Source organism: Pyrus communis, chromosome 7 (genome assembly GCF_041283825.1).
Source record: "Pyrus communis isolate YQ-2024b chromosome 7, ASM4128382v1, whole genome shotgun sequence".
Taxonomy (NCBI): Eukaryota; Viridiplantae; Streptophyta; class Magnoliopsida; order Rosales; family Rosaceae; genus Pyrus; species Pyrus communis.
The window spans coordinates 11,592,263-11,613,330 of NC_142571.1; the positions used below are offsets into that span (position 1 = coordinate 11,592,263).

The following is a 21,068-nucleotide window of genomic DNA, read 5'->3' on the forward strand; positions in this document are numbered from 1 at the left end:
GTGGGGCTATATTCTCCAACATATTCACTTGTATGCTATGTGCAATTTAATTACATCATTGTCCTATACGTTTTGAAGTCACGGTGACTTTCCTCATCTTCACTATAAAAGTTGTCAACTTTACAAAGGTGACAAGCTAGAATGCAGGAGTTAGAGAGAGACTGAAGTTGTACTAAAGAATGGGATGGTTGAATTTGTTTGTATGTTTAGGTATTTTGTTTGATTTCGGAAAGGATAATGCTAGGGAGACCAAATTCTTAAACCAAATTTGTAAACAAATGATGTGGTTGTTGATAATTGGATTATTACTTAAGCGTTGATTAACATGCTTACTTCCTATTGGTGACACATCATTTGATTTGCAAATTTGGCTTAAAGTTTTGGTCTCCCTAGAATTACCCTTTCAGAAATAGATATTTACATTCTTTCTGTTCATACCAATACATGTGATCATACGAAGAATTCGAGTGATGTTCTCTTACAAAGAAATAGAAACAATTGACATAGCATTGTTACACAAACGACCAGCACAACCACGATTGACGGATGCAATTGTTACAAATGTAAGACTAAACTTATCAAAAATAAAAGTTAAGAGATTATGCTCATGAACCACAAATTTATACAAGTACTAAAATCACAATTCGATAAACATAATGACAAACTAACCCGTAAAAAGCAGTAGAAGAAGAAGCCAAATCAGACTTCAAACAGTGTACTTTCTCCTCTCTTGCAAAACCAAAAGTACTCAAAATAACAATAGATCTTAGTTCAATATTGAGCGTATATTTTGTGAGAGCAGTGGCTTATGTTTTTATACTAAACATAGATTGCCCTATTACAATCCTACAAGGAATACAAGATTGCATTCCTTATATCAGTATGAGTCCTATAAACAAGCAAACACAAGAGTCCTCAATATACCAATATGATTGGATTAACTCTTGTTAACATGATTTAGACTTCTTTATAATATCAATTATCCCAAGACTTGTAAGAATCATACTCATACTCTTCCATTCTCCCACTTGAGTATGATTCATCACAATCAAAAATCATCTCAAATTATTATAAAGGTGATCGCATAAGTCATTCATCAACACACTAGTACATAGACACAACCAACTTACATAAACCAAAACAATGAATTTATAATTGCCTCTGCAACACAAAATACAGATTTAACTTACAAATCACAATGTCCAGTTCATGTTCATAGTAATGTATCTAAGCTCAAAAGTAAACCAAGATGTCTACTCTCACTCATATAGCCCAAAATTTATATCAAAAATACTAAACATTCTTAACAGTAGGCTGTTAACTTAAAATTATTCATAATTGTATGAATAGCATAGTTATGATCCAATCAACAGCTTCATCATATTCATAGAAGTGATCACCAAATCTTTTGGATAACAAAAGTTTAACCTCACATACAACTTATCTATGCATTTTAAAGTATTGAACTTAAGAATCTTTTCTGTTACATCGCATAATTAACTCAAAAGTCACAACATACTTATTTTGCACTTTGTAATTATGTGAACCAATATAGCAAAACCAAACCAATTTGCTCCCACTTATCGAGGCCATACTTAACACAACCAAGTTAAGAAAAATATGTGGTATAGCAACTATATTAACTAAAAAATCATTCCAATACAATGAATGACGAATCAGAATCCATATGGAAACCAAATTCTTTTCCTTTTGAATGCTAACCGACATATAGGATCCTTCTCATTACTTAAACAAATTAAGTAACACAAATAATTCAACCAAATGAATTATAATGGCCGGCCTAACTCTTAGCCTTATGCTTACATTCAAACATATGATTCTCCCACTTAAGCATAAGCAGAATGTACTACACAACCAATAAAGAAACCAGAGATATGAACCAATTGGTTCCCAATTCCTCACCAATTGCATAATCTCAATTTAGTCATATACACCTAAACCATTATGCAAACTGCCTATGTATCAAAAGATAGTCACAATCCATTCGGAAAAACTTATCTCACATAAACGCAAAATCACCAATTTCAACGACGATCAAAATCAGAATAGCAAGCACAATATTTTTGCATTCAATTTGATCCTGACTAGTTCAATATCTAGTTCAATATCCATTGAGCAAGATCAACCAAATTTTGATAATGTCTGGATATATATCACAACAACATGTCTTGATTAAAACGAGATAATCAAGACCACTATATCTTCTAGAGAACTCAAAGTTCATCTTCCTCCCTATTTGTGATTTCAACCAAAACATAATAGCAGAAGCATGCATCATAAATGAAATCACAAATATACATATACAATAAGCATGCATCTTAAACTCCATAATTTTCACAATATAAGAAGCACAGGTTTTCTTATGAATTCAAAATTAAATCAATATGCATTCGGCAATGTCAATATGTGTTGGACCCAAATAAGTATAATGTTGGCTGATACTGAAGAAAGTGATACGAAACGATTCTTTTAGAGGGGGGAAATAACTATAGAAACAGTTAAGAGTTGCCCCAAAAGTTGTGTTTCTAACAGATATATACGCACATATACAACGAACAAAGAGCGGAGTGAAACTACTGGTACTCAAATGTACAAAATATAAAGCTGGCAAATAAATAAGTGGAAAGATTTTACCATGTTAATATTAAACCTTGTGGTAGCTACAACTATCTGTGGGGCTAAGAACACGTCAGCCTGCAATTAAACCCCGTTAATTGGTTAGTTATACTCTAAAGAGGTCAGATGGGTGATAAAACGAGTTCCATTGGGCGACAAAACGATTTTGTGAAGAGAAAAAAAAAAAGGAAAAGAAAGCTCTATTCCATGTGCATAGACATCCAAGCATCGTGGAGATATCAAATTGACACTATTGATGTCATCCAACAAAGTCTTGGGTTAGAAGCAGTTTGCTGGCTCAGATTTGTTCAAACTAAAAGAATTAAGATAAGATTGCAGTTAAAGAAATGTAAATAAGAATCACTGAGTGTTCAGATTAGAGACCATATACACGTCATCTCCTGTGGCGTATCTGCTATCAAAATCCTTCAGCAACGCCTCGAGGGCTACATATGAGAAAAGAAGTAACGAGTGTGAGCATCAATAACTAGCAATCTTTGGTAGTTGCACCCAACGGGCTATTAATGAAGGAAGTTGGAGTCCCACAAAAACTAATTAGAAATATGGGGAGTAGCACAACTCCTTATAAGCACATGCAACCATAATTCCCCGATGTGGATTTGACTCTCAACAATTAGGATACATTTACATGTATATATAAAGCTTTAATACGGAGCAAAAAACAGAACGACTTAACAGTTCCAGACATAAATGCAGCCTAGCAAGTTCATCCATGCAAGTCCTGCAACTAATAAAGTCATGCGGAATTCAAATCTAGTGATCCATTTTACACTCGACCGACATGATAATAAGCAATTTTTCATGTCAATCCATTGATCTCTCTTTAAGTCCATAATTTTCAGCTTGATATATGCACATAGAAAACATAATAACAGATGAACCGTCAATCTGCAATTGCCCATTCATAGCAGTTGCTATTATATATCACTCTTACAAATTACAGGAATTTAGGAATACAAGTATAAGCCTTCTCATGCAGAAACAAATGGTACATGATACTTCTCCGTGAGATACTTCTACAGAAACAAATGGTACATGATAAGTACATATTAAAACAAAAACAAGGTTAAGTGCATAGGTATGAATGTAGAGCAAAATTTCGTTCTTCAAATATGATCTAAAGAAACAAAAAGTACCAGGCAAGTGAAGAGGCTGCATACTAGAGCTGATAATGCTTGCGGCCTGTTACGGGTTCAATACCCACGGATTCCTCTCCAGCCTACAACTAACTATCTATAGCGCTACCAAAAAAAAATTTGAATTATTAATTCAACCAAAATTTTACACAAAATTGAAATCGAGTGACATTTTTTTTGAATAAACGATAGTATCAACACTAAGAGTTGGGGTGGAGGGTGGGCTAAGCCTTACAATAGATTTGCCATAAGAATATGGTAACTTCGCCTTTAGTGAGAATTGAACCTAAGACATTTTATTTACAAGTGAAGAAGAATATCACTGATAGGAGCATATTCATGCGACTTAATTAGCTTGTTCTCGTGCATTTATGTTGTGTTTACTTAGCTATTTTAGTGTTTAAGGCTACTTTTGTGTATTTTCAGATTATAAGGCCAAAGTGTGCAAGAAGATGCAAATTGGAGTCTTTTGGAGCGAAAGAGGAATGAATGAGTTGAAGACTTGAAGAAACGATGAATTCCTACTCAAACAAGGTTTCCTACTTGAATTAGGAAAGTTAACCCTAGGTTTCCCGTTTTGGTAACCTTTCCTAAACTTAAACGTCCGTATTTTCTAGCCACTTTGAAGGCCTTGTAAACACTTTAGGACACAAAACCAAGGCCCTAGCCCAATTACACAACCTTGCCGTGCCTTAACCCTAATTCCCTTCCCTTGCCGTGCAAGGGGGGGCACTTGTGTCCAATATCATTCACTTAAACCCTAACCCTAATCACCCTAATTACTTATCAGCCGAACCCTTTTAGTTTGACCCTAGCCGACCTAATTAATTCCATGCATTTTTATTTTCATAAACCATTCAGCCGCATATGGACAAGAAAGCTTTTCAGCTACATTTTACAACTTAGCCGCAAGTTCCCATTAATCATTCACCTTAAAAGACAAAAAAATTGAATCTTGCCGCAGCCACCATAGCCTATTATTCTAATCAGCCATTCACCTTAATAATCCCATTATTCGTATCAGCCGCACTTCTTTTTTCCTAATCCTAGGGCAATATTCATTCACTTCACACATATCATGCAGCCACCTAAAAAAAAACCTAATAAAATCCATCCTTGCGGCAGCAACATATCCCATTAATTCTTCTAAGCCATATCCTCCCTAGCCGTCACTGACATCAATATGTTCACCCTAATTCTTGAAGCCGCATCACCCATTTTCTCCCATTTTTCCTCCCAAAACCGTGCAGCCACCATCACCCAAAACCTTTGCCGTGCCTTCCTCCATCACTCCACAATCTTGCCGCACGTCTTTACCACCCTAAACCCATTCCCAAACAAAAAAAACATCCAGAAATTCCCAAAAACCTCACTGCCGCAGCAAGGAGAAGAGGAAAGAGGAGCTTCGACGCGCAGAAATTCAAGTGGATTCGTTGGGCGTTCTAGGTGTAATCAATCCTTTGTTCATTATGTTTAAATTAAATTTTATTTTTCTTGTTGTGAGCATGAGAGGCTAAATCCCTATTTAGTTAGGGGGTGATTCGAAACCATGTTTATGCTTGCAATATGATTTGATTACTTTTGGTTGGAATTTCATGTATTGTGGATTCAATTTGTTTAACTGCTTGATTGATAACTTATTTGTGTATGTTTATTGAGAGTGCACGCTTAATTTTCATACATGAATATGACGCTAGAATATAAGTGAATTTCACCTAATAGTTATGAACTTATATTCACAAGTAGTGGAGGTTGCTTATAAACAATCGCGTTAAATAAATTCTTGGCATAAGTTTCATGCAATCATAGTAACGAATGCCTCGTCAACACTTATAGTTTTCATGATGCTTAATGATTCTTGCTTGTATCTCTATTATGCAATTCATGTAGGGAACTTGTGGGGAATGCTTTGGGTTGTCGCATGCAATCATCCAATTCATTAACTTAAGGAAAACTTGACGGTTAATTTAAGCGGACCTAATTACCCCGGGGTGTTGAGTTTCATAATTCATCGAAAGACCAACTGAAAATCAAATTGTATGCAAGTGTGACATGTGTGGAGAAGAACCTTCTAGCTAGCATTCATCCATATTTTCATCACATTCATATTTACATTCTGCCTTTAAATTACAATCTGTGCATTTAGTTTAATTTCGTCAAAACCTCAATCCCCCTTTACTTTAGTGTCTAATTTAGTTAGAAAGTGTCTTAGTTTGCGTTTATAAGTGTTTTGTATTCTTTGAGTCTCGTTTAGTGTTTTTAACGTTTGTTTTACGTTTTTGAGTCAGTTTCCAAGTGATTTAGTAATCCCTCCTAATCCCCGGTCTAGAACGATCCCTACTTGCATCTTTACTACAATTGTCAAAAGAGGGTTTTAATTTGTGTGCTTAATTAGTTAGCATCAAATTTTTGGCGCCGTTGCCGGGGATTAGCAACTTTGCTAATCCCTTGGATTGTTATTTTCTGTTTAATTTAGTTTTTGTTAAGAATTCTGACCTTGTTTTGTTTTCCTTGTTTTAGGTACTAGTGCATGACTCGGAGTTCTCAACCGATTCGTGAGCATATCTCTGATTTTGACAGGGATTTTGAGAGGACTTTGAGACGGAAGAGGAAGCCACACGAACCAAGTCCACAACGTCCGGAATCTGACCTTGAAGAAGAAGAGGCTACGACAGGTGCATTTGAGGAACCCACGGCAAGGGTATTTGAAGAACCACAAGTCATGGCCGTGGATACCCGGACACTCAAGGAGCTTTCGGCCTCGGGATTGGATAATGCAGCACCTTTGTGTATCCAATATCCCCCACCTGCCGAAGGGAAGACCGATGAGTTTGAGTTGAAGTCAAGCTTGCTTCACCATATTCCGAAGTACCATGGGTTGTCTATGGAGGATCCGAACAAGCACTTGAAGGAATTTGAGGTGGTGTGTTCAAGCATGACTCCCGTCAACGTCGACGGAAGCATATTGAAGATGAAGGCTTTCCCATTTTCTTTGATGGACAAAGCCAATGATTGGTTGTACGACTTAGCTCCCGGAACCGTCACATCATGGGAGAGCATGAAGAGGGCTTTTCTGGAGAAGTTTTTCCCAACTTCTCGAATCATCCTTTTGCGTAAAAGGATAAGTGGGATTCAACAAGAAGAAGGTGAGTCATTTCCTACGTATTATGAAAGTTTTAAATCTCTTGTTGCTTCGTGTCCACAGCACCAGATGAAGGAGGAATTGCTTCTACAATACTTCTACGAGGGGCTCCTACCTATCGAACGTCAAATGCTCGATGCCTCGGCGGGTGGAGCATTGGTGGACAAGACACCCAGGGATGCTAAGGTTTTGATCGCTAACCGAGCGTTGAACGCTCAACAGTACGAAGGAGTAGGCCAAAGAGGACCCCCACAGCAGCAAGTGCATGAGGTAAGTTCCACCCCCGATATTCATTCACAGTTAGCTAATCTTACTTCCATTATGTCTCAGATGGCCGAAGGAATGAGGATGCAAGGACCAGTGGTATGCGGGGTGTGTTCGATCCAAGGACATGCTTCTGAGAGGTGCCCACAACTCATAGAAAATGGTGGATGGGAAAGCGCCAATGCAATTGGATTTCAGTGCCAAAACCAACCAAGGAACGATCCGTACTCGAAAACTTATAATCCAGGTTGGAGAGACCACCCGAATTTCAAATGGAGGGAGCCCCAACAACCACCACAACAAGGAGGCTTTAGGCAACAACCCCCGGGCTTCTTCACCAAGCCATTCGCACCCACACAAGCACCTCCACAATCTGCCCAAACAAGTTCAGGTAACACCTTAGATAATGATACACTTCTTAAGTTACTAACTGATTTGTCTCAGGGACAAGAAAACCAAGCCAAAGCCATGCAAAACCAAGATAAGAGGGTGGATCAATTGGAGAAGCAAATTGGGCAGATTGCGGAGTTTGTAGGGCAATTCCGAGACCAAGGCAAGCTCCCGAGCTCAACCAGTCCAAACCCGAAGGGAGGCTTTGAAACCGCCAACGCAATTACCTTGAGAAGTGGCAAGGAAGTTGGAACCACCCCACAACCACCAAAATCAAGCGAAGAAGAGGATGAAAAGCTGCAACATGAAGAGGATGAGGCAAGCAAGCCCACGGCAAGGGTACAAACACCCTTGCCGCAACTACCTAGGGACATTAATGCACCCAACTCATCCCATTCGGCCACCCAAGGTAAGTTGGGTTCAAAATTGATTAATTCTAACTTTGTTCCACCCGATGTTCCTTTTCCTAGCAGGTTTATGCAAACAAAGAAGGAGGAGCAGGAAAAAGACATTCTGGAGACGTTTCGGAAAGTCCAAGTAAACATTCCTTTACTTGATGCCATTAAGCAAGTGCCCAGGTATGCAAAGTTCTTAAAAGAGTTATGCACAACTAGGAAAAGAATTTCAAACAAAGAAGTTGTGAAAGTAAGTGAAAATGTATCTGCGGTTTTGCAACGAAAGTTACCTCCAAAATGTAAGGATCCAGGGAGTTTTACTATCCCATGCACAATTGGAAATACTAGATTTAAACAATGCATGTTAGATTTAGGTGCATCTATTAATGTCATGCCATATTCCATTTATGCATCTATGAACCTTGGTGAGTTAAAACAAGATGGCGTTGTAATTCAATTGGCCGATCGTTCTAATGTTTATCCCAAGGGAGTCCTTGAGGATGTTTTAGTGCAGGTTAATCATCTCATCTTTCCTGCAGATTTCTATGTCTTAGACATGGAGGATTCGAGCGATGCTCCATCATTGCCACTCTTGCTAGGCCGTCCATTCATGAAAACGGCCCAAACAAAGATCGATGTGGCCAAGGGAGCACTAACAATGGAGTTTGGTGGTGATATAATTAAATTTAATGTTTATGACTCTATTAAGAATCCTAACCATAGCCATTCTTGCTTTGTCATAGATGTGCATAAGGACATGGGGCCGAAAGGATCCATACCTATCAAGAAGGATGTATCGAGAACCACTGCTGGAGAAGAACTTGGAGTTATTGGTCTACAACCACCCAATATGGCCGAAAGTAGCCATAGTAACATTGTTGAAAGGGCTGCCATTTTTGAGCCCTCACCACACTATGATTGTAAGTCTTCAATTCCAACCTCAATTCCTATTTCAACTAATAGGTTGTTACCTTCGTTGGTGCAGGTGACCAACCGATATAAAGGTGGTGGGAGCATTTATATGGATTGTCGGAACCGAAACACCACCATCAGGGAGGATTATTATCCCCGCCCATTCATTGAGCTGTATTATGGAAGTGTTGAAGGGCATGTTGTGGAGAAGATCCCATTCCATGCCGTGAGCCCTAGTGGAGATTAAAAGAAGGTTTCGTCCGGCTGGAAGACGTTAAAGCAAGCGCTACTTGGGAGGCAACCCATGCAATTAACAAAAGACGAACTTGGGAATCGCTTCGCACTCAGATTTGCGTCCCTAAACCCTTTCCTTTGTTGCTTACTTTATGTTATGTGTAATGTGTTTAATTGTGTCTAAAACATGGAGGACAATGTTTAGTTTAAGTGTGGGGGGGTAACATTCTGTTTTGAGATATTTTTGCATGAAATTCGTAGGGTTTTACCACCTAACATGTCTAAACTTGTTTCCCACTGTTTTTAAGTGTTTTTAAGCTATTTTAGAGTGTTTTAGAGTATGTTGACTTAAAAATCCGAAAATACCATAAAAATTTGAAAAATTGCTTTGAAAAACCCAAAAAGAGTTGTTTTTGTGTGTTTGTTTGTGTCGTAGGTTACCTTCCAACACAATGATGAGGATTTGGTTTTTAATTGCATGATGGTTAAAGAAAGTTACAAACATGGATGGACGTTTGATATACTCTTTGGTTTATGCTTGTTTGTAGTTATAGTTTACGAATTCACATGTAATCACAAATGATAAAAATCAGTTTTTGTAACATGCTTGAAGGAAGGAACTCAAACTAACGCTACATCCCTGTGAGACTTGAGCCTAAACGTTATTTGGAGAGTAATAATCTGTGCATCATTGTTTTCTTAAGTCGTTGCATGATCTCATTACTCATTGTTCAGTTACTACTTAGAAGGCGTTTCATCACTTAGTACCAAATGCTAGAACTCATGCCCATTTCATTCAAAGCATGTCATTGATTTGCATAGCACATATTCAAGATGAAGTTGTGTAGTGACCACCATCAAAGCCAAACAGTCATGTGCCCGTCACTCATTTTGTGTTTAAGTTTAACCCCATTGAGCTGTGTTAGCCATGTTCTTTGTTAACCCATATTATCCTCACCTAGCCTAGAATAGGACCATCCGTATCCTTGTTCTTGAAGCATAGTAAGCATGAATGAATTCCCTTTGATTAATGTGTTGCAGAAAATAAGTGTGGGGGAAGGATTATTGATATGAGTTTATGTGCCATAGGCATGGTTAGAGAAAAAAAAAAAAAAAAAAAAAAAAAAAAAGAAAAAAAAAACAAAAAGAAAAGAAGAAAGAAAAGAAAAGAAAAAAGTGAAAAAAGAGTTGAAAATAGTTGAAAAATATTGGTTGTTGAAGTAAGGGCCCAAAACAATGAATTAGGCCCTAAGAGTTGTTTGAATCTCCCCTATTTGTCTAACAGTTGATTTCTGCATTCTAAGGGAATTCTAGGTCTTAATTTCATTACTTTGCTTACTATTGCTTAAAGAACTTTTGTTTATCCCTACCTTTCCTTGTGAGCCAATACCCAAGCCCCGTTACAACCCTTGACTTCTATCTTGAGTGTTGTGCATTTCAATTGTGGAGTTTGAATTTGGTATGAGCATATGGTGTCACTGGTTCTCGCATCTAAGTAGTAGCATTCCATTCATGAGATCATATCTACACATGTTTAATTACTCCAGAAATTGCGTTCTTTGTTATAACATATGTGAGTACTAGTCTTTCATGTTTACATCAATCTTCTCACATATAACTAGTGTAGGGTGTGTAGTCAGAAAATCTGAGTGAAAATTGAGTGCATAACTAGTGAGGAATTGAGGGAATTCTCTAAGGCATGTTACTACATTCAAAAATGTGTTTTCATTGATTAAATGCGAACTAGTGAATGGTGACTATGATTAAGTATGTGCTTGAGGGGAAGGAAGACTAAAAGCTATGTGAGTAATGATCTTTGACATGTCATGTTTCATTGGAAATCCCTGAGGCAAACGTTGGAAGGTTTAGGTTATGTTTTGTTTGTTTTGTTTCGTTTTGTTTAGTTTAGTTGTTTTGTTTTGCTCGAGGACTAGCAAAAGTTAAGTGTGGGGGAATTTGATAGGAGCATATTCATGCGACTTAATTAGCTTGTTCTCGTACATTTATGTTGTGTTTACTTAGCTATTTTAGTGTTTAAGGCTACTTTTGTGTATTTTCAGATTATAAGGCCAAAGTGTGCAAGAAGATGCAAATTGGAGTCTTTTGGAGCGAAAGAGGAATGAATGAGTTGAAGACTTGAAGAAACGATGAATTCCTACTCAAACAAGGTTTCCTACTTGAATTAGGAAAGTTAACCCTAGGTTTCCCGTTTTGGTAACCTTTCCTAAACTTAAACGTCCATATTTTCTAGCCACTTTGAAGGCCTTGTAAACACTTTAGGACACAAAACCAAGGCCCTAGCCCAATTACACAACCTTGCCGTGCCTTAACCCTAATTCCCTTCCCTTGCCGTGCAAGGGGGGGCACTTGTGTCCAATATCATTCACTTAAACCCTAACCCTAATCACCCTAATTACTTATCAGCCGAACCCTTTTAGTTTGACCCTAGCCGACCTAATTAATTCCATGCATTTTTATTTTCATAAACCATTCAGCCGCATATGGACAAGAAAGCTTTTCAGCTACATTTTACAACTTAGCCGCAAGTTCCCATTAATCATTCACCTTAAAAGACAAAAAAATTGAATCTTGCCGCAGCCACCATAGCCTATTATTCTAATCAGCCATTCACCTTAATAATCCCATTATTCGTATCAGCCGCACTTCTCTTTTCCTAATCCTAGGGCAATATTCATTCACTTCACACATATCATGCAGCCACCTAAAAAAAAACCTAATAAAATCCATCCTTGCGGCAGCAACATATCCCATTAATTCTTCTAAGCCATATCCTCCCTAGCCGTCACTGACATCAATATGTTCACCCTAATTCTTGAAGCCGCATCACCCATTTTCTCCCATTTTTCCTCCCAAAACCGTGCAGCCACCATCACCCAAAACCTTTGCCGTGCCTTCCTCCATCACTCCACAATCTTGCCGCACGTCTTTACCACCCTAAACCCATTCCCAAACAAAAAAAACATCCAGAAATTCCCAAAAACCTCACTGCCGCAGCAAGGAGAAGAGGAAAGAGGAGCTTCGACGCGCAGAAATTCAAGTGGATTCGTTGGGCGTTCTAGGTGTAATCAATCCTTTGTTCATTATGTTTAAATTAAATTTTATTTTTCTTGTTGTGAGCATGAGAGGCTAAATCCCTATTTAGTTAGGGGGTGATTCGAAACCATGTTTATGCTTGCAATATGATTTGATTACTTTTGGTTGGAATTTCATGTATTGTGGATTCAATTTGTTTAACTGCTTGATTGATAACTTATTTGTGTATGTTTATTGAGAGTGCACGCTTAATTTTCATACATGAATATGACGCTAGAATATAAGTGAATTTCACCTAATAGTTATGAACTTATATTCACAAGTAGTGGAGGTTGCTTATAAACAATCGCGTTAAATAAATTCTTGGCATAAGTTTCATGCAATCATAGTAACGAATGCCTCGTCAACACTTATAGTTTTCATGATGCTTAATGATTCTTGCTTGTATCTCTATTATGCAATTCATGTAGGGAACTTGTGGGGAATGCTTTGGGTTGTCGCATGCAATCATCCAATTCATTAACTTAAGGAAAACTTGACGGTTAATTTAAGCGGACCTAATTAACCCGGGGTGTTGAGTTTCATAATTCATCGAAAGACCAACTGAAAATCAAATTGTATGCAAGTGTGACATGTGTGGAGAAGAACCTTCTAGCTAGCATTCATCCATATTTTCATCACATTCATATTTACATTCTGCCTTTAAATTACAATCTGTGCATTTAGTTTAATTTCGTCAAAACCTCAATCCCCCTTTACTTTAGTGTCTAATTTAGTTAGAAAGTGTCTTAGTTTGCGTTTATAAGTGTTTTGTATTCTTTGAGTCTCGTTTAGTGTTTTTAACGTTTGTTTTACGTTTTTTAGTCAGTTTCCAAGTGATTTAGTAATCCCTCCTAATCCCCGGTCTAGAACGATCCCTACTTGCATCTTTACTACAATTGTCAAAAGAGGGTTTTAATTTGTGTGCTTAATTAGTTAGCATCAATCACTAAATCGTAATACTAAGTGGCGAAATCGAGTGACATTTAAATTCGAATGAATCATGAAACATTCAGCAGCAAAAAATAAATGCAAAAATTACACTAAAAGTAATCTTTTCTTAAAAAACATGCAAAGATGACGGCAAGGAAAAGAGTGGTTATAAATTCAGGTCCTACGGCTGAGCCTGACAAATTTTAGGACTTGAGTGTTTAATTTCTAGTTTAGTTTTGAAATATGAAGGAGAGAAGGGAAAAAACTTGATGCTTTCTTCAAGAGAAACTTTTGCAAATATTGATGATTGCGGCTGCTCTGATCATTGCACAGCATATAGCCAACATTCCCTTACATTCCTTTAGGCACTGAATCCAATCTTAACCATACATAGTAGGTCATCAATACGTCTCTAATACAAGGACATACGAGACCTACAAAAGTAAATGGATCCAGACCTTACACTTGTCGTATAAGACAATACAATGACAGCCAAGGAAATTTGAAGACAACTTAACTATCAACAGAGCCACCACAAATAGCAACTCGGTAATCCTGCAGATCGATCATGAGAAGCTCCTCCGGTCGAACTCGGATTTGGTGACGTTCTGCTGACCTTGATCTCGTCCGAGTAACCGGAGATTCGATCATCTGGCGGCTCTGAATCTTGGACTGCTTGCTCTATGTGAACGTTTATACGAACGCATGCATGTTCTGCATGTTAATAGAATTATTAATAAATATATAAATCAATTAATAAAATCTGATTAATTAGTCAGAAGGATTCAATGTTCATCAACTTACGATTTTACGAAGGATTTTTTTATACAAGATATAGTTTACATTAAATTACGGTAAGAGAGATTCGAACTTTTGTACGTTAATGGAAATTACCAAAATCAATGTAGCCTTTAGAAAGAGTCAATGCCGTTGAGAAGAAGAAGAATATGGCGGCAATTTTTACGAAAGCCATGGATTCGATGATCAAAAACTTAAAAAATCTGGACTGAGCGAAAGAAGGGGGATGAAGGATAGTTAAACAAAGTTGTGTGTGTGTATAGGTGAAGGATGTGAGTCTCTAGCCTATAGAGTTTTCTCCATGACTATAAGGGAAACAAAACTCAAACTTCCCTACAAATTTAGGCGAAAGAAACGATTCTCTAAGGTTGAAATTTTCTTGAAGTTCCAATTTTCCCTTCTTTAAAGAAAAGAGGAAAGTTATGATTAATGAGTTGCGATTCCATTGGGTTTATAAATTAAAGAAGGAAAACGATTTTCACTCTTTTTATTTATAGTCTTCAAATTCAATAAATTAAAAGAGAATCAAGGGACAAAAATAAACGAGATATACAGAACAAGAAAAGGGTATGAAACTTAATAGGCAGCCAAACTTTGTATTGCAAGTTATTTTACAGATCAATCCCTTTGTCTTAAACAAAATTAGGGATTTAGGGTTTATGTTCATTTATGTATTTCTTATCAAATATATCAAATACAGCACAAGACACCAATTACATCACTCAATCATTGCTTCCAATTTTGGCTCTGATTTGACCAGAAAACTTTTAGCTTCGTCATCCGTAACTTCACTATTTTGTGAAACATGTAGAAACAAAGATCAAATTAGTGGCTGCCAAAGTAACGAAAACGATACAAAAACTGTTAATGACTTGAAACCATGCACTGCGAAGAACTGGAAAGAGCATAGGAATTTGTAACCTGTCTATAGCTTCTCTCTTGGAAATCAACGTGAGCTCCTTGGATGCAAGAAATCCACAGAAACTGCCAAGGGCTTTCTCCTCGCAGAATTTACATAGATTGCGCAGGAAATCGTTGAACTCTTTTGGTTCCTGCAGAGGACAAACTTTCGGAAGTTAAATATGCATTTGTCAGGTATAAACCACAGTTGTCAAACCTGTAAAACAAAACTAACTAGACAATTGGCGTAAATTTGAAACAACATTAGTTTCAATTGGCCTTTAAATATAAAGTGAAAGAACTCTGCGAAGGTTTGCCCCTATGTACTGACATCCATTGTGAAATACGTGTCTGACTAGTGACTCCTTGAGCATTAGGAGCCATTCCTCCTTACAAGCTGAGGTGGGGTAAATCACAATTTAACATGTCTTCCTTTACATTTCTTTATAATTTACCATTCTACTCAGAAGTAGGCATGCACCAATCTGTGACTCGTTATTGTCAATAAGACAGGTATGAAGAGATGTAGCCACGTACTATTTTCTTATAGGGGAAGAGGAAAGTCCTTTTCCACAAGAAAAAGGTTAAGAGGGAAATCATGGCAGCACAAATAAGAAGAGCTCCAATTTGTATGAGAGAGAAAGGGGCATACCTGCTCTAGGATACAACCCTTGCGGAGGACAATTAAACATTCCAGTGCCTTTGAATAATTATCCCCTTCATAAGAGTCCTCTACTAAGTCGTGTATTTTGTTTTTCATATCCTTAATTGCTTTACCAACCCATTTTGGGCTATCTCTACGACTGATCATAGCTTCAAAATCCTGGACAGGAGTAGCGTCCCCAATTTTCTCAACCTTATTAGGTCCATCGGTAATGCTAAGATGATCCTCTACCTCCTTTGACGCAGATGGGTTATCTCGCAAAAATCGCCTACTTGATTTCTTCAGCTGCAAACCAGTTACACATAAAACTTGATTTCTGTGGTAGGATTGCCAAAAATATATAAACTGACTGGATGATAATGAGTAATGACCTTTGGGTTCTCTTTGAGCTCAAAACGGCTATGAAAGACATCAATAATAGACTTGTTTTGAGAAACAAGCTCTTTATCAGGTTCAGTAATCGTCCTAAGAGTTTCATCAAGTGGAGGTACAACTGCATCTGGTTGCCTTGACTTCAACTCAAGGTGACGATAAAAGCGCTGAAAAAAAAGGACAAAATCTGCAATGGTTTTCATCTGAAAAACCATAAGGTATAACAAGGGAAATAACACCAGGAAGCCCGAAATCAGTGTGAAGAAGAGTAATGCAAGGGACTAATCAAGCAAAATAGTAGTCATGACTCTATTGGTCATAGTTTCCAGCCGTTGTGGCCGGTGCTCGTTTGCGTGCGCGAGACACATTATCATCTTTAAACAATTTCTCTTTTAGAAATCATACTGTATAGCCCCTAAAGCTCTTCAAAAATTTCCACAAAGGGAAAGGAGCACCTGAAATGGACAAAATTGCATTACTAAGTACCTCAAGGACAGGATTTGGGGTTAAGCTAGGCAGCAGAGCCTCCTCTTTGCCAGGTGGTGCAAGGTCAAGCATCTTGACAAGGTCATCTGCAGCCTCTTGCTGTTGTTCACTTGGTTGCCACGATTCTGGGAAGTTACTGAAAGATGGGAATTGAAACTCCCTAACATCCTCAGCAAAAGGGAGTACATTGAAGTAAAATGAATCAGGCTGCCCATAAATACAATTAACCATTCAGAATTACTAGGAAACCATGAAACGAAAAGGTATTTTAAGCAGTCTGAAAATGGATACTGAGACTTGAGACTCACGATATTGTCATTGTCCGAGACATTAGGTGTTAAGACCCCCACAACAACATTTCCTTGTCCTTGTCTCCAAACACAGCGCAGAATTGCCACCTTATTCATATCTTTCATAGCTCTTGCTAGGGCAGAAACAGCAAGAATGGCCCTTCTATTACCCGGCTCAGGGATGAAAATATTGACATCTTTCATGTAATAATGTCTTTGATTTATGTTTATGAATAGGGCAGGAACCCCAAAAAAATGGAAAAGAAAATATCAAAAATATTGTCATTTCAATTGATATTCAAGGACAAATTAAAACAGATAAAAATTTACCGCATTATATTTTTAGCATCAGAAAATCCCAGAAGTTTCACACTCTTTTCTGGCTTGAACTTTACAGCATCCCATTCAGCAGATGATATGGGAATAACTTGAGGGCCATAACGATAACCTTTAATCCTCTGGTCAGGAGGCACAACTTTACTAGGATCTTCAACACTTTTATACTCAAAGTCCACCTTGACTTCATGTGTAGCAAATCTATCTGTTGGAGGCGCTTTCTCAGAATATTTCTTCAGAGTGGGAAACTTCTCTTCCGATGTTTTCTTGTAAACCCATACCTGTTTACCATTAAATGTGTAAACAATACACATAAAAAAATTCTCAAACATATTATAATTTCTTGGAAAAATAAATTCTAAGCTTATAATACACCATCCTCCGGTCTATATGATATTAATTGAAAACCAACATACAAGAAATATATAATCGGATAACTTAAGACACGCAAGAATCAACATCAAGCTTTAAGATGAGAACAGTTACAATTGCATGTTCATTCAATTCTGTCATCCAGAACATATACTCAAAAAGTACCCATAGTCCCAATGTAACATGTGAAATGAGTCGCTGAAGCTCAACATTCAAATTTTGGTGCTGTCATTTTCATGTGCAATACAGGGTACCCAAGCACAGGCTTACGAGTACCAGCTAGTAGATTGACTCTCATGCCAATGGAACATAACATGCTCCACCACCAGAAACTAGGCCCTTGTGTAGATCAACATATAGGCCTACTTAGGTCTGACTGTTCTGCTGTAGACAGTGGTTCAACAATCCACTTCTAACTCATGCAATTACTTAGGTGTGAAGGTCACAAAACTTTATTGGCATGCACAATAGCAGTGTGACAATAATTCTGCACAATGGGATAAAAAGGCTTCATTGAATTACTGTGATAAAACATAAAAGCTCTCACCTTAATCTTCATTTTGGGGCTAAGCTCAAGATCACCCCTGAATATTGTGACTGGAGATATCTTTCGAGTTCTAAGAGCACCTAGCAATGAAGTTGGACTCTCAACATGTACCAACTTTGCACATGTTTTCTTTGAAAATATACCCAATAGATTATCATTCTCATCCATTATGTTTTTATCAGCTTCCCCAGTAAGCTTTCCTCTCACAACTATACTTTCCATTCTCATACCATGTTTACTCATGTGACCAGCAATGGTGGTGACTTGTTCTTCTTTAGTACCCTCTTGCGGAAATTTAGTAGGAAATTGTGCATTTGTAAGCAGACAAAGGCGTTTCTTTCCTTTGTATGTTTCTCCATATTTCTTGATCAGCATATCCAACCCAACAATTATGGCATCAAGAACTATCCAGAAAGTCAAGGCACCAGGGACGTGAAAATGATCACATAATTAAGCACTTCCAAACTTTCCATCTCTCAGTAGGCCATTATACAGATTATGCAGTTATACTAAAAGGCATCTCCCTTTAGATTCGAATGAAAATGACAAGAAATTCATGAAACTAAAGAGAGAATGTATCCTGAAAATGTATGCTTTCTGACAGAATATAATTAGTGTGCGAGTATGTAAAAAGTTCTTCAGCAAAACTCTTATCGAAAAAATTCAACTAGAGAAAAGAAATTGCAAATGGAAGGAACGTGAAAAAAAGATTATGAGAAAATTATAAATCTTTTAAATCACAGCAGGACAAAAGTAAGAATGGAAAATTTTTCAGCAGAAGGTTCAGGCCAAGAAGAAATTGCAGCTACAAAAGTTTTCACGCACTAAGGCTATTTCCAACAACCAAAAAAAACTAGAAGTTAAAAGGATACAATCACCCGCATGAGTTCCTCGTGGGAGTTGTTGTAGAGTTTCAACAAGATGCCCATCAACAACTTTGATATTTTGTAAAACCACTACATGCTCGTATCCACCCACTTCCGTTGTCAGTTCGTTTTCAGTGTCTGTGAGATGAAACAGCACCACTAATAAGTAATACTACTAGAATAGTTACTGTAAAAGCTAAATTTAGAGCCAAATAACAACTAGAGATCACAGAAAAATTCAGCACAATGATGTAATTGCTGCAACTAATTATTAGAAAGCTAAAAGGGTACCTTCGGTTCCAAACAATACAACTCCTACTTCATCATATTTATTGTAAATCAACTGCCAAATACAGAAAATTCGATCAGCTTTGTAAAAGCAGCATTACTCTAAATTTCTAAAACCAATTAAAATTAACCATTTACCTTCTTCTCTATTAGCATAGAGCAAACTTTTTCAATCTCCGGAAGAGCTTTGTGCATCGACGGGCTAACATCAATCAACAAAACCATAGCATCCTATCCCCAAATACATAAAAATAAAACCTGTTAGATTAAAATCTGACAAAAATTACCCAAATTTAAGCATCCTCAAAACCCTAATCCATATGCAGAAAATAACAACTTGGGTATCATATGAAACTGGAAAATTGAGGATTATTTCCGAGTTTTGCAGTATAAAAAAGGGACCAAATCAAATGGAACCCCAAGAAGAAGAAAAACGAAACAAGTGGAAACAAAGCCAGTAGCTTTTTAGTTGGAGAATTTTTCAGAACGAAGAAGAATTGAGGAGGTTTTGTTACCTTGTTTCGAGCCATTGGAGGGGGATTTTGGTAAAGCTTGTCGCAGAAGTCGGGTTTTTTTTTTCAAATGGTAGAGGTGGTGTCTTTCTTCTTCCCGCTTTGGGTTTATAAAATGGCCAATTTACTCGATCGTCCCACAAATAATATGTTTATTATAATCAAACCTATACTCTTTCGCGATCAACTAGGGCTAACTACATTTTGTACTATGTAGATTTGCGGTGATTTTCAAAATCGGTCATCAAATTCTATTTTCTCACGTTGTACTATTCTAAAATTGTATTAATTTACATTTTTTTTATCTTTTTGAACCTCTAAAAGCATCTACAAATGTAGAGTCAAAAAGTTCACATTAGCAATAACAATAAAAAAGATAATATTTGTGTTTTTCAACCGAAATGTCAATTTTTATACGACATGATGTGGATTGACATCAAAGAGAGTTACTGTCAAATTTGACAGCCACTTCAAAATTATTTTTAGTGATTAATAAATGTTTTTCATCATTTTTTTAACATTTTTTGTTTTTAAAATACTTATTACAATTATGAATGGTGAATAATGTATAATAAATAATAGTTTAAATTTCACATATCGAGTGAAGAATAAAATTTAAAGAAAAAATTAACGTGCCACATAAGCCTTCATATCTAAATTTTATATTTCAAACACCTCCTTGGAAATGGTCCAATCATTTTTTTTTTTTTTAAACAATCAATATTATCTAGGGAACTTTAACGAAAAGCTCCTGGTACTGTTCACTTTAACGAAAAACTACATTTTTACATTAAAAAGTCAATCCTGGTACTATTCACTTTACCCTTTATTTTTGTCTTTATCATTAAAACTCAAAATTTTTTTTCAAACCTTTTTCATTAGTTTTCCTTATTATCTAACTAAGAGAGAGCGGTTGGGCTTAGTCTCTCAATGGACTAAGAATAATGTGGTTCAAATTCGCCTTTGACACCTCATTTGGAGATGATCCAATCATCTATTAAATTGATAAGTTTTTTGCCAATGTAGTGCAAGTGTGGCTTACACGTTACCACGTGCATAAGGGTCCCAAGCTCACGAAGTTATCAATTTATTGAATATTATACAATCAATCATACCAAGGGTAGAGATTGATAGAATTTCAGTACCTTAAGATTCAATATGATAATACTGAAAATTCATGACCCATATTAAAAATCACATCAAACATGAAGAGTGTAAAATGTAGTTAACCCTATCAATTACAAGGATTTTTATCCTTGGATCAAAATTTAAGAGTTGTCTCTAAAATGTAAAATACATTTTTTGAATCGAATTTAACCGACTAGTCTTTGATCTAGTGATATTTATTTATATTTTGTTGAATGAGCAAGGAAGAGATATAACAATGATGAGTTTGGTACTTAATTGTAGGGAGGCATGGTCTGAATTAAATTGGTTTTACGTCAAAAACTGCAATCAAGACCAAAATGGTCAAAGAAGC

The 21,068-nt window shown here is 36.9% G+C and overlaps 1 protein-coding gene across 2 annotated transcripts; it reads right to left on the minus strand.

The window, feature by feature from the left end:
- Window positions 1-14,525: 14,525 nt before the first annotated feature.
- Window positions 14,526-19,769, minus strand: KU80 (Ku80 family protein). 2 transcript variants are annotated; one of them, XM_068474462.2, is made up of 12 exons: window positions 19,592-19,769; window positions 19,215-19,307; window positions 19,080-19,131; window positions 18,795-18,926; window positions 17,923-18,326; window positions 16,998-17,284; window positions 16,686-16,881; window positions 16,378-16,584; window positions 15,891-16,058; window positions 15,508-15,804; window positions 14,877-15,007; window positions 14,526-14,746 (listed from the first exon to the last, which is right to left on the minus strand). In XM_068474462.2, exons 1-12 carry the CDS (start codon window positions 19,604-19,606, stop codon window positions 14,674-14,676), a joined length of 2,055 nt encoding a protein of 684 aa, XP_068330563.2. In that variant the 5' UTR covers window positions 19,607-19,769; the 3' UTR covers window positions 14,526-14,673. The 2 variants fall into 2 exon arrangements, with proteins under 2 accessions (XP_068330563.2, XP_088554185.1); XM_088698059.1 differs by having other exon boundaries at window positions 15,891-16,094; window positions 19,592-19,746.
- Window positions 19,770-21,068: the final 1,299 nt, after the last annotated feature.